The sequence below is a fragment of the Cavenderia fasciculata genome, assembly GCF_000203815.1.
Source record: "Cavenderia fasciculata unplaced genomic scaffold Scf_Dfasci-F-a-25c12.r2-5, whole genome shotgun sequence".
Taxonomy (NCBI): Eukaryota; Evosea; class Eumycetozoa; order Acytosteliales; family Cavenderiaceae; genus Cavenderia; species Cavenderia fasciculata.
This window is the reverse complement of record NW_004457729.1, coordinates 280179-294866: the sequence shown is the minus strand read 5'-3', so window position 1 is coordinate 294866 and position 14688 is coordinate 280179. Positions and strand designations below refer to the sequence as shown.

The 14688-nt window shown below is 31.9% G+C and overlaps 4 protein-coding genes across 4 annotated transcripts; 2 read left to right on the top strand and 2 right to left on the bottom strand.

Moving 5' to 3' along the window:
• Positions 1 to 252: 252 nt before the first annotated feature.
• folC (tetrahydrofolylpolyglutamate synthase) lies at positions 253 to 2369 on the top strand (the record flags this gene model as incomplete). The annotated part of the gene is made up of 3 exons (XM_004358387.1): positions 253 to 843; positions 934 to 1161; positions 1251 to 2369. The coding sequence occupies 3 exons, from the start codon at positions 253 to 255 to the stop codon at positions 2367 to 2369; spliced, it is 1938 nt and encodes a 645-aa protein (XP_004358444.1).
• Positions 2370 to 2494: 125 nt separating this feature from the next.
• Positions 2495 to 4738, bottom strand: psenA (presenilin family protein; the record flags this gene model as incomplete). The annotated part of the gene is made up of 4 exons (XM_004358386.1): positions 2495 to 2772; positions 3033 to 3107; positions 3217 to 3671; positions 3765 to 4738. The coding sequence occupies 4 exons, from the start codon at positions 4736 to 4738 to the stop codon at positions 2495 to 2497; spliced, it is 1782 nt and encodes a 593-aa protein (XP_004358443.1).
• A 3737-nt stretch (positions 4739 to 8475) lies between these two features.
• On the top strand, positions 8476 to 9595 carry DFA_00453 (putative protein serine/threonine kinase; the record flags this gene model as incomplete). The annotated part of the gene is made up of 3 exons (XM_004358385.1): positions 8476 to 8590; positions 8704 to 8765; positions 8855 to 9595. The coding sequence occupies 3 exons, from the start codon at positions 8476 to 8478 to the stop codon at positions 9593 to 9595; spliced, it is 918 nt and encodes a 305-aa protein (XP_004358442.1).
• Positions 9596 to 9727: 132 nt separating this feature from the next.
• DFA_00452 (transcriptional regulatory protein) lies at positions 9728 to 11953 on the bottom strand (the record flags this gene model as incomplete). Its single annotated transcript, XM_004358384.1, has 1 exon — positions 9728 to 11953. One exon carries the CDS (start codon positions 11951 to 11953, stop codon positions 9728 to 9730), a length of 2226 nt encoding a protein of 741 aa, XP_004358441.1.
• Positions 11954 to 14688: the final 2735 nt, after the last annotated feature.

The following is a 14688-nucleotide window of genomic DNA, read 5'->3' as shown; positions in this document are numbered from 1 at the left end:
TCTCATTCACTGCAAGAAACGAATGATCACTCACACCATACTAAAAAAAAATTAAAAAAATGAAAAAAACTGTAGTTCCATGTCTTTTGGGAAAGAGAGATAGACATGCCCTAATGAAAGAGTTTTGATAGGGTATGACTCATTAAAAAAGACAAGACAAACCACTCTCATTATGTGTGATCTTGAAAGAAGTTGAAAAGAGTTTAAAACAAGATAAAGAGAGAGAGAGATATACACACATCCTTTATCCAAATGTTAAACAGAAGCATTAGTAGGACTACAACTTTATTCAATATTAATATTAATAGTAATTGTATCAAACAACATATTCTTAATAATACAAACAAGACAGAAGATTCTTGGAGGAGGAGTTTATCAACAACAACAACAACAACAACAACAACAAGATATCAACATCAACAACAACAACAAAAACATAATATACTTTTGCATCATTATAGTAATAATATCAATAATTTAGTAGGAAGAAGAATGTTGTCAAATGATAGTAATAGCATTCAACAACAAACAACTGTAAATAACAATAGTAGTAATACAGAGTTTTTAAACAACATTGATAATAATCAACAACATCAATCAAGTGTTGACAAGAATCAAAAAGAAGAAGAGTTGAAAAACAAAAAGGGTTCTGTTCATGGTCGTACATTTGAAGATGCCATCGAGAAACTCTTTTCAATGCAGTCAAATCAAAAGACTGTAGAGTCTTGGGCAACATCAAGATTAAATGAAAAGAATAATAAGGATAGTAATAATAATCAAGGAGGTATAGGGTTTGATATTATGAGTGAGGTTAGAGAATATTGTAAAATTTTAGAAATTGATGTATGTGTGATTGCTTAAACTAAAAAAAAAAAAGAGAGAAAAGATATTAATATAGAATATTAATATTATTTTATTTATGTTTATGTTTAGTTGGAAAAACCATCAGTAATTCATATTGCAGGTACCAAAGGAAAAGGATCAACTTGTGCAATGGTTGAATCAATGATTAGAAACCAAGGATTTACAACTGGTCTCTTTACATCTCCTCATCTCATTTCACCAAGAGAAAGAATTAAAATCAATGGTGAAATGGTTTCAAAAGAAGTATTTACAGAGAATTTTTGGTTTTGTTGGGATCGTTTATTATCAAAAGATTTTGTATGTAATTATTTAAAAAAGGAAAATGATGATGATAAAGATGAAGAAGATGGAAATATTAATTAATTAATTATTTATTTGATTTTTAGCAATTTATGGTATTTTTTAGATTTATTACAATGTTGGCATTGAGAATATTCCAACAATTAAATGTTCAATGTACTATATTGGAGGTTGGTATTGGAGGTAGAATCGATTCTACCAATGTTTTTCCAAAGCCAACAGTGACTGCTATCACTGCATTGGGATACGACCACATGAATGTATTGGGTAATACGTTGGGAGAGATTGCGAGTGAAAAGGCTGGAATCATCAAAAAGGGATGTCCAATATTTACAGTTGATCAATTACCCGAAGCGATGCAAGTCATCGAGGACACTTCAAAACGAGTAGATGCTCCTTTGAATGTTGTCCCTGATTTTGGGTCGTATCATTTAACCGGACCGATCGGATTAGAAGGTGATTTCCAAAAACAAAACTCGGCACTTGCCATCGCAGTTTGCAATGCATGGCTAGTTAACAGCAAACTAACATCAAAGGAACAGTTGGACACCATCTTTTCAGCCAGTCCTTCATACAAGGATTATAATGTGGATGTAAATAATTACCAAGCATCCTATTTCACACCACTTCCACTTGGGATTCAAAAGGGACTTGAAAAAGTCGAGTGGCCAGGACGTGCCCAAACACTAGTCTCCAAGGACAACCCGCTCGTTCAATTCCATCTAGATGGTGCACACACCAAAGAAAGTGCTTTGGTTTGTTTGGATTGGTGGAAAGAAAAGTGTCATGACAGTGACATGGCAACAACAGAATACATACTCATTTATAATTGTACAGGAGGACGTAATGCTGGTGTCTTTTTAGAACCATTTACAGAGTCTATTGAGAGGGGTGAGATACCAGCCTTTTCACAACTCTTTGTTCCACACCTCGACAAGACCAATACACACATCTATTCCAAAGGAACGACCGACGACAACAACATATCAATCGAACAAACTATCGCTGCCAAGTATATCGAATTATCACCAACTCGACCAAACAAAGTTTATGATTGCATCGATATCCCAACAACAGTCCAAACCATATTGGATTATAGTCGAGACAATAATGGAAAGAAAATCAAAGTTTTGGCAACTGGATCTCTTTATATTGTTGGTGGCGTATTACAAAGTGTTACTAATCAATCTGATCAATATTTATAATATCAAATAATAATAGTAATAAAAACAAAAAGACATAATATAATATAATTATATTTTTGATGATAGATATATTTTTTTTTGGTATTATATATATTTATATAAAAATAATTTTAAAATTTATTTATTTATATAAATACTTGATTTTCTCCAAGAAAAACCAAGAATGGGCAAATTAATTTGCTCGTGGAAAAAAAGAAGAGGATACCAATGAAAATGGATATGGGTAGGGCAGGGATTGCCTTTTTGTAAACGATCAATAGAATAAGGGTAATAAATAGACCTGTCAGGATGGCAACAAAGCATGCAAATATGGTTCCAAGATCATACAAGGCTGCTCTTCCAAGTAAAACAGAGTAAAAGACCAAGTCTCCCAAACCCAATTGTATTTTTGTACTATAATTAACTAAATTATCTTTAAATATTCCAGAAAGAAGAACAACTTTGAGATTAGAAAAATAGAGAAAAGAATAGAAGTAGAATGAAGGAAAGAGTAGTTGGAAAAGAAAGATAGAGTATATGATTATGAAAGGGGGGGTAATATAATATAATAAAATATTAGATATTAACAAAATCATTTTTAAATTATCATCGTCAGAGTTCTAATGGTGGTGTGTGTTTGTGTGTGTGGATATCTAGGTGATTGTGAATTGATTTGATTCTTACCTTCCATTGGTGTATCTGAGGGTTCTGTTGATAATCCAGTTGAAATACTTGAACTTGAAGTTGATTTTTGAATATCTTCAAGAGATGATGATGAAATATTATTTTGATTATTAATATTATTAATATTTTTGTTTCCTTTTTGTTTGTTCCATTTTAATTGAATTGTGAGTTGTATTGTTGTTACTACTACTACTACTACTACTACTACTACTACTACTACTACTACTATTACTACTAGTATCACTCATAGTATCATCATTGGTTGTGGTTTTAGTAGTAGGAGTAGTATTGTTTTTGGATGAGGCCATTCCAATTGAAACACTTCCATTGTAAACCAATGCAGGTATTTCATCACCTCTTTCTTTTGCCAAGTCTATCAGTTTTTTTAATGGTCCGCCTGGGGATAAAACTGTAAAAATATCATACAAGGAGACAATGGTAAGAATGGACCAAGTTGACCATTCTGGCATTCTTGAAATAAAAATGGCCATCAAAGAACTAATAGATACTAGATAGGCACGAGTCAAATATTGAGGACAAAACCAAAATAAACAAACCATTCCACCTGCACTAAAATTCCAAACAATAAATGAAAATGTAAAATAATCTAAACCAACATTTGCGTAGGTCATTAATAAACTAAAAAAAAAGAATAAAAAAAAAGGTTAATAAATAAATAAATAAATAACTTAAATATTCTATATATATTTCTCTCTTTTCTTTTCTTCTTACATGAATAAAAAGCCTCCAAAAACACCTAATAATAAAATAGATGTTGCCATTAACCAACCGTATAATGCCTTCATAAATTTAAAATAATACAATGCAAACATGATAACTGAACTAAGAAAGATGATTCCAACTAGGATAAGAGAATTGATGATGGTTCCCCAAACTAGAGTTTGAGTTGCTGGATCTTCTCTAACGTCGTATTGGATCAGCGGAGAGACACTCTTGAAATTTCTAGCTTCTTCTGATAATCTAACAGCCGATATAACAATGGCCATGGATATAGATACTGGTAGTGCTATTGAGACCATAGCTTTTGAATATTCTTTGATCGATGGTAGTTCTCCTTCATGTCCATACTCTAGGACACCAAAATCTACATCATAATTTTTGCTGTTTTCAGAGTGGTCATTGTTACGATTTGTACTTTTCATTCCACCGGCGCCACTCATAAATGAAAATGACGAAGACAGAGATGGAGTTGATGAATTTGGGGTCGTAATAAAAACTGGTTGATTTGGTGAAGAACCATTCTCCAATTTTGCTCTACTTGGTGATATATATATAAAACTATTACATTCTCTTTCGTAATGTAGTGAATCCTCTGATGAATCTGATGAATCTGAATAATCATCTTGATTATTATTATTGTTATTATTATTATTATTTGTATTGTTGTTATCTTCGGCGGTTTCATTATTTATCGTTATTTCATGATGTGGTATAGTATTATCATTATTATTATTTGTATTTGTATTGGAATTGGTAATATTGGTATTGTCAGAGTCGGTCTCATTTATATTATTATTATTATTATTAGTTTTACAATTATTTTCGTCAAGTATATTGTTATTGTTGTTGGTTTCATTGTTTGCTGTTGTTGTTGTTGTTGTAGTAGTAGTATCCAATATATTTGATACTTGATGAGACCCTGATAAAGTATCAGGAGGCGAATCGTTTTCTTGATGATTGATCATTGTTTTTGTTTGTAACAGGAATTAAATTTGAATATTGAAAATAGAAATTAATTTCTTTTACAACCAATGAATGAACTGATGATAGTGTTGTCTATTGTTAAAAATCATTTGACAGAGTTCTATAAAATAATACTCTCTTTTCTAAAATAGATCAATGGATTTTTTGTAAGTAAAGGGTTCAACAATAATGTAAAAAAAAAAAAAAATGGTAGAATGACAAAACCTCAAAAAAAAATACAAACTCTTATCTTATTTGTTGTTGCTGTTGGGGAACAAAGATAGGAAGGAATATTGTATATACAAATGTCTGAAACACAAAAAGGACAGACCAGGTGAATGCTATCGCTAAACAAAACTTGGATTGAGTAGTAGTAGTACTGTTGACTAAATTGTAGTAGTGGTTATATATTATATTACAAACAAACAAACAAACTGGATGTGAAAATAAAAAAAAAATAAAATGATTTTTGATATTATACAAATAATACAAATTATTATTGTTGTGGTCCAATTACTACTACTGTAATTGTTTGTTTGTCTGGGTTGATTGATTGATTGATTGATTGATTGTTTAACTGAGAGGTGGAAGGGGGTGATCAGTTTGAATTAATATCTGTTTTGTAGATTCTTATTACTTTTTAACATAAACTTGTATATTGTTCAGTGATTATCGATGCAACAATAAAAAAAATAAATGGTAAATTATGATGATGATGTGTATGATGATGATGATGATAATGATGATGATGTGTGTTTTGATTTCTTTGGGAAAAGAGGATGAGGATGAGGAGGGATGGTTTTATTATTCTTACTGCCTGGAACTATGAATACCTCCAACAACCAACCACTGCAGGAGAGTGAGAGTAGAGGAAATAATAATAATAATAATAATAATGATAATAATAATAAACAAAGAGGATGGATTGATGGCACAGGTCCCAATAATAAACAAGATTGATTATTGATGATAATATGAATTTGTTTGTTTAAAAAAAATAGTGTACACTGACTAGAGTGTAGGAGAGAATAAGTGTGTTTGTGTGATTCTGTCTGACAAGTGATCGGTCGGTTCCTTCCGGTCGACCGTACACCCCTTCCCTTGTCCCTTTCACTTGGTTATTATACTGCTTATAGTAATTAACAAGCATAAAACTAGTTTACTCCATATCATATGTGTGTCCCTTTGTGGAAATGTACTGTCCCAACGCACAAACACACTGAATTGATACAATCGATTGATTGGATTATAGATTGTTTTGAATTCAATTGGAGTATCATGATACAAACATAACATATTAAATCAAATATTTGGTGACTACACAATTAACTAATTAATTGGTGTTCTAATAATAATAATAATAATAATAGTGATAAAAATAATTATTATTATTTTAGATCTCTTTTGTGTGATGGTTGAATAACAAAGAGTAGTAGTAGTGGATGGGGGTTAACAATTGACAAAAAGAGATAGTATTATTAAAGTATGTGGGTGTGTATGTGTCAGTCAGTCAGTCGCCGTTGGGGGTTTGCGGAGTGATGATATCCAAAAGATTGATTTATCATTATTTTGTTATTAAAATTAATCTATCAATATGTTGTTGATAATTATTCTACTCTCAGTCAATGTGCGCCAGCGTATTATAATAGAACGACAGTACAGTACATCCGATTCGGATCACCTCTATCCATAATAATTAATTAATTTATATGTGTGTCACAGGAGTCAAAGTTGATCAAATTCCATCCATAATAATAATGATAATAATAGTAGTTGACGATTAACAGATTGGATAATTGAGTGGTTGGTTGGTTTGATAATTGATTTGGTGTGGTACTGTCCAACAACATTGGAGGAGAAGGAAGGAGATGGGGAAAAATAGATTTGTACATTATTATCAAAACCAACCAAAATAATAATTGCAAATTTTGATTTGTAAAATGATATCATGTGTGTGTGTTGTATTGTTGTAGATAAAAACTAGCTAGCTATCTAGCTATCTAGCTATCTATTCCTATATATCTGTATTTACTTGTTGGTTGTTGTTGTAGATCGAGACGACTTTTTGTTTTAACAGCAACTACTTTTTTTTTTTAAGCTTTGATTGTTGTTGTTGTTGTTGGTGGTGTTATATTCATATTGATTGCAGTCGGTGCTGTTGTTGCTTGAAATTATAAAATAATTTGGTCTTGGAATGGATTATACTAACTCAGAGTGAGGAGAGGAGAGGTGAAGAGAGGTGAGGAGAGGTGAGGAGAGGTGCTAGTGTAGTGGTGTCCGCCGCTAGCCAGCCACCAAACTGAACTGATGATTAACTAGTTAATCAGTTTTAAAATTAAATTAAATTGATCGTCAATCACCATCATCACTCTGGTTGCAATTGCAAATGTTTGTTTGTTTGTTTGTTGTTTGGGTTGATTGATTCAAGGTAGGTACAATGTTATGATTGATGAGTCTCTCATGATCGTTCGATTGAATTTCCAGCAACTGCTACTCACTCTCACTTTCACACACAAGAGTGTGTTGAACAATAAGAATAACCCTAACCCTAAACCAACTCCAACCACCCAACACACAATCAATCAGTTAGCTTTTATGCAGATAGATACCTACGCTACGTGTTTGTTGTTGCACTTTAAATCACAACCAAGATGTATGAATGTTGTGTTGGTTGACGGCAATAATAAATAAATACATACAGTATAATATTGTTTGTTTGTACTTGTACTACTACTTGATTGTGAGGGTAAGAGTAAGTAAGTAAGGATGTTGGTTTGGTCAATTAGGAGGAGGAGGAGGATAGAAAGATATAAATAAATGCATACAGATATTAAGATTGGATGAGAGATAATGAATGTGAATGGTTTGGTTGTTTGTTCTACTCTTCCTCCTCATCATCTCATCGCATAGAGTACTCTAGGCTGAGAGAGAGAGGAAGAAAGAGAAGCTACCAACTAGCTAGCTAGTCTGACTAATGAATGTAGTGGTAGGTGCACACCTCCCCCATGAATAATCATTCTCAAATGTAGTTTTAATCGTCTACCCACTACTGCTACACACTGCTACACTACACAAACCTCCAAGACTGTGTAGAGAGGAGAGGAGAGAGAGGGGGTGGTGGTGCGTAAAGAGGAAGGGTGCATAGGTGTATGCGTGTGTTTATCGGTATTATCTCTTTTTTAATAACAAACTTGTCGTTTTGAACAAAGCTGCTAATGAATGAGTGACCAGGCTAGTATTCCCACGACTTTTCATTCATTTGTTTGAACAATTTCAAACATAAAAAGACAATATTACATGTATCTTGTGGGTTGTATCATATCACTATCGAATAATCACCAACCACAAAACACGCATATCATATCATACACATATCTTGTTAATATAGCACAACATACATTAGTATCATAAAAACAAGAACAAGAAGTTTGATTTGGTAATATCGGCAATAGCTATTGTAGTTTTCAATCTCATCCATCTCTCTTACTCACTCACTCACTCTTTTCAAATAGTAGAGGTATCTATCTATCTATATTATACGTTAAGACTGTTCAAATAGCAGCAACGTATCTTTTGTTTGGATAAAGAAACATCACTCTCTCTTGTGTGTATTCCTTAAAACACCAGTAGTGGACCTAACCTACCTACCGACTTGCACTTTTCAACAAGAGAAGGGACTCTCTCTCTCTTTATTTCATTGGCGAATCAACAACATAACATCAATTAATTAATCAATATCATGGGTGCTATATTTTGTCATCCTTCTGAACGATCATATAATATAAATGGTAAAAGATATACATGCTCAAGGTTATTGGGCGAAGGTGGATTTTCTTTTGTCTATTTGGTAAAAGGTATGTATGGTTGAAAGACACATATATATATATGTGTACCACCGGTGGTACCTCTTCACTCATCTAATAATTATTATTTGAATTAATTAATATTCAACAACCTCAACAACAAGACAGTAGCGGTAAAAAGTATGCTTTAAAATCAATGTTGTGTCAAACTCCAGAATCCTTAAATGTTTGTATTTATAAATAGATAATTAAATATATTATTATATTTAATATCATTATGTAATTAATTATTTTATTTTTTGTTTTGTTATGTAGGTAGCAAACAAAGAAGTAAATTTATTAAGACAATTAAATCATCCAAATATAATTAAAGTGATTGATAGTGATACGATCAATTCTGTACAGTTGGACTATGCCAAAGAGGTATTGATATTGTTGCCATTCTGTAAAGAGGGAACTTTACAAGATGTATTGGATAAACAGAGAACCGTCAATGGAAAGAGTTGTATGATATCAGTGTTTACACAGGCAGAGATTATCAACATTTTCCAACAACTATGTCAAGCAGTGTTGGTGTTGCACAGTCTCCAACCAACACCACTAGCACATCGTGACTTGAAACCTGGCAATATTCTTTTGGAAGGCGAAAATAACAAACCGATACTATTGGATTTTGGATCAGTTTCAGAGGCACGCATCAATGTAGAGACGAGAAAGCGTGCATTAGAGGTACAAGAGGATGCAGAGCAACATTCTACGCCAATGTACCGAGCACCCGAGCTATTTGATGTAGCAACCAATTGTACTATAGACGAAAGAACAGATGTTTGGGCGTTGGGTTGTATACTCTACGCAATGGCATTTAACAAATCACCATTTGAAGCTGACGAATCTTCAAGTGTCGCATTAAAGGTTGTAAGTGGTCAAATCGAAATACCACCCAATCACAAATACTCTCAGCCATTTATTCAACTCATTCATAAAATGCTTTCACATTCTATATCCAATAGACCATTTATAAATCAAATTTTAATTGATTTAAGTTCAATCAATTAAAACAAGGTAATAAGTAATAATATAAAATACAATATACAATGTAAAATTATAATAATTATATATATATATAGTTTGTTTGTTTTCTTTCTTGTTTTTTTCTTTGGTTGTAAATAATAACCAAATCATTTTAATTTAATAATAGTATTGAATCAAAGGTGAGGAATTATTTTCATAATACTGTAAGTGATGGATTGATGAGGATGACGATGAAGATGTACCATCATCAATTATATTTGTTTGGTGTTGTGATTGGTGATGTTGTTGTTGTTGTTGTTGTGATCGGTGATGATGTTGTTGTTGTTGATGTTGTTGTATACTAGTTTGGATTGGTGTTAGAGTAGTAGCTGTATTATTATTAGTAGCATGATGTTGATGGGAATGCGGACCACTTTGATAGAAATGGTTATAAGGATTATAAGATGTAGTCGTAGTAGTAGAAGTGGTAGTAGGTTGAGGTTGAGGTAATGGTTGAGGTAGAGGTAGATTCTGTATAGACATTAATTGTTGGTTGGTGGTGTTAGGTTCTTGTTGTTGTAGTTGCAATTGATGATGTTGATGTTGCTCCAAATTATACTGGATATTGCGAAGATTTCCAACTCCTCCATCAGGAGCAGGAACTACTTGATAATCTTCCATTTTCTTTAAACCATACATTGATGTTGTTGGTAAACCCATTGTATTGGTCACACCTGTTACTCCTCCAATATGAGAATAATGATTTCCAAAACTATTTGCACCATTTAATACACCTCCTCCTCCAGTTTGATAATTATTCCAATTTAATGATTTATAGTCATCAACCGATACTACAGAGGATGCAGAAGAAGAAGTGGCACTGGTTACAATTGGGGATGGATGTGGTTGCGGTTGAGGTTGGTGATGGTGTGCTTGTTGGGTTGGTTGAGGAAGTAGAGGTTGTTGTTGTTGGTTCAAAATAGTCGTATACATCTTGTTTTGTTGTTGTTGTAGAGGCGTGATGGGTGGGGTAGGTAGATTTGGCTGGCTTTGTGACACATTCTTTCGTTTGATATTCAACAGAGTTGGAGAGAATATTGGGAAACTGCGTTTGAGTGGATTACTATTGGGAGAGTGGTGACTAGCCGGATGACCGTGGTTAGGGTTATTATTAACAGGTGACGGAGTTGGTGAAGACGACGATGAAGTGGAGATTGACGAGTTTGGAGTGGTTGGAGATGTTGAAAGATTGGTGGTAGTTGGCGATGAAGGTATAGAACAATTATATACTGATCCAAGATTACCATATGAAGATGATAATGGATTATTATTATTATTATTATTATTAAGAGTGGAGGTATTGGTAGTATTAGAGCTGGGATCAATTATATCATTATTATTAGATGGTGAAAAAGAGTTGTTATTGCCTAGTGGATATAAAGATGATTGATTATAATTACAATTTTGTACATTGTTGGAGGAAGAAGAAGAAGAAGAGGTAGTGGTGGTGGTGGCAGTAGATCCTGGAAATATGCTACCTCCATTATTATTTTTTTTACAACTACTTTGTTGTTGATCTATGATATTTGTACTTTGAGAATATGATTGATATACACTATTATTATTATTATTATTAATATTATTATTATTATTGATCGAATTATGAGGTAATTTACTTGAAGTTTGAATTATATAATTATTATTATTGGTTTCGAGATTATTATTATTTGGACTATTATTATTATTATTTCTTAAATATGAAGTTTGAAGATAATGTAATATTGGACTATGACTATTAGTTGTTGTAGTTGTTGAATTATCTATAGGCGATCCACTATAAGATTTAAATGAAATAAAACTATTACTATTTTGATTTTGATTTTGATTTTGATTAATACTACTGTTTGTATTGGTACTACTACTACTATTATTTAAAGAAGATGGACTAGGTGATGAATCTCCATGAGAATGACCATGACCATGATTATGATTATGATTATGATGATGATTATGACTATGATGATTATGGCCATGATGATTATGACCATGATGATGGTGATTATGATGACCATGATTTCCTGGCGACGAATTGGAATGAGTTTGGATGGGTATATTATTATTATTGTTGTTGTTATTAGAAGTAGTAACAACATTGATTCCAGTCAAAGACGACGATGATGATGATACTGGCGATGGTGATGATGACAACGTAGTAGTGGTAGTTGTGGTTGTGGCATTGATTGGTTTCACTTTTTTCTCTCTTTTCTTTCGAGGTAGGTCATAACAGCTATGTCCCATATCCAATTTAACACATCTTGTACACGGACGACTTGGATCGCATGCCACTTTAGAGTTCCTGCAATTAAGACAGGCTCTTCTTACTCGTTTAATAATGGTAGACATGATGGATGGCGACGACAATACTTTTGATTATATATATATATATTTCCAACAATATTATTATTATTATTAAAACTCCCCCCCCTAAACTAGTTGGTGGAAAGAATTTAAATTTACTAATATATAACTAAACTAAGATAAGATGAAGTTGTTTGAGAGAATAAGAGAAAAGAAATACTAAATTAGTACCAATTTATATAGTAGTGGAAATGGGGATGTTTGGTTACGGATGGAACGAGGATAATGGGGATGTGTGAACTAGTCTATTACCAATCTATCGTTGAACGTAAAGTAGTTTAGTTGTGGTGTTTTAAAAAAAAGTTAACGGTTGGAGAGATAGAAATGAAAACGAAGGATAGGATTGCAGAGTTGAGGTTGAGTTCTTAAATTCACTTGGGTTTGATGATTATGACAACAAAACACACACACAACAGTTTTACGGACGAAAGATGCTATGATGCTATTGACTATTAGTGTTGTGAGTATACTGGTGCAAGTTTAAGACCCGTTGGATCGGGTCGTCAAAAAAAAATAGTTGTATAAATATAACAACAATAATAATAATAAAGGTGACTCTACCATGCAACATGCAACTCTCTAGAGATCGAGATGGTTGGTTGTCACTCATGTCGAGTGATGGATGGTTTTGTGTCACGGTTTGTGGTTATAATATAATATAATATAATATAATATAATATAATATAATATAATATAATATAATATATAATAATATAATATACCTCCCTATTCTATGATATCCTATACTATACTCTGCTCTGCTCTGCTATGAACCAGAGTTTTAGATTAAGATGACTTCTAAATAAGAAGTCACACACACAAACACAAAAGTGGTTGGGAATTATTGCCAAGTTGAACGACGCGTATAACTGGCTGTTTGGTGTTGATGTCAACTTGATAAATAAATTTAAAATATTAAAATGACAATCTCGTAGATATTTTTTAATAATCCAAGAGATTGGAAACAAAATTATAATGGTAACCAAGAGATAGATAGAATATAATTATAATTTAAATTATTTGAAATTGAGTCGAGGCATAATAATAATAATAATAATAATAATAATAATAATAATACAAACACATGTTGATTCCAACCACAACAATATTATTAATATATTATATAATACCGGTCCCTACCTTTTTTTTTTTAAATTATTATTATTATTTGTGAGGGTTAGATATATCCAACAACCGATATACAATTATTGATATACTATTGTTATTTTGTTGTTGTTGCTAATGTCTGCTACTACAATAGTGTTACTTGTAGTTGGTGTACAAAATTCAAGACTGATTGGTTCCTTTTTCAAACCAAAAAAAAAAAAAAAAAAAACCAAAGCAAGCAAAAAAAAGTCTTGGCTTGTTGTTTTCTAGCGTGGCTGTTATTGTTGTTGTTGTTGTTGTTGTTGTTGCTGTTGACAGCTTGGCTTTGTGACAATGAAAACAAGTTGAGTTGAGACAGGTAATTTGTTGTTGTTGTTGTTGGAAGGAAAAAAAAAAACCATTATTTGGTCAAAACTATTTTTTTGTCCAATAACAAAGTGATCGACAGAAATGGAAAAGACAATATATATTGGCAATATAGAAATAGCAATGAAATGAAATTCTTATAAATTATCCAACACAAATAGTAGTAGTAGTAGTAGTAGCGAGGTAGAACTAGTATTGTTGGTCCAATAATCGGTTGCTTTCAATATTTGTGAAAAATTAGAGTGGTGGTAGTAGTATTATTATGATTATTATTATTTTTATTATTGTTGTTGGTACCTTATGGACAAACATCTTTCGAAAATTAAAAGAAAAAAAAATAGGAAACACAAATATTGCCGCAAATATTGTTGTGGTTGTTGTTGTTGTTTTGTTTAGATTGTTTGGAATTGGTCGCTGGTTGGTCAATAAGATTTGACAAGGTGCACTGTGAATAGTATGAATTAAAATCTCTCTTCGATTGTTGTTGTTTTTTAAAAATATCCCAGTGGAGTGACTAAAACGAGTGTGTTGTGTGGGAGAGTAATTGATGATGACTTACAATGACAGTTTTTAGAATTCGGCTATTCTTTGTGAAATCCCAAAGAGTTGAGAGAGTTGATAGTTGAGAGTTTCGATTTTTCTAGTATTGGTGTATCTCTTTTTATCTATGTCTATGTCTTTGTTGGAATTTTCCAACTCTATCTATCTATCTATTTTTAATTATTCTTTGATTTTTAAAAATGGCAAAATTGGAAATAATAATAATAATAATAAAGGTTGGATGATGATGATGATGATGATGATATGGCTTTGAACTCAAAGTTGATAGAATGATTAATCATAGGAGAGGAGGAGGTGGTTGATGATGTTGGATATGTTTTCTATTTTTTGAATCTACTATTTGAAAAAGATAGTTGTAGTTGTTGGTGGTGATGGTACTTGATGATGATACTTGATGATACTTGATGATACTTTAATTTAAAAAAAAATACGTAAATATTAATTACCAATATATAACTAAAATAAGAAATGATGATAATTAATGATTGTTGTTGAATACACAGTTGTGGAATGTTGTTGTTGTTGTTGATACCAATATTATAATTTTAAAAACCAATCATTATACAAAATTGAGGTTGAATTGAATTGAATTGAGTGAAATGATTCACTTTTTTTCAATCTTATCTGATTCCACACTTTACTTTTTTTTTTTTTTTTTTTTCTTTCCACTTGTTAAATGTCTGCCA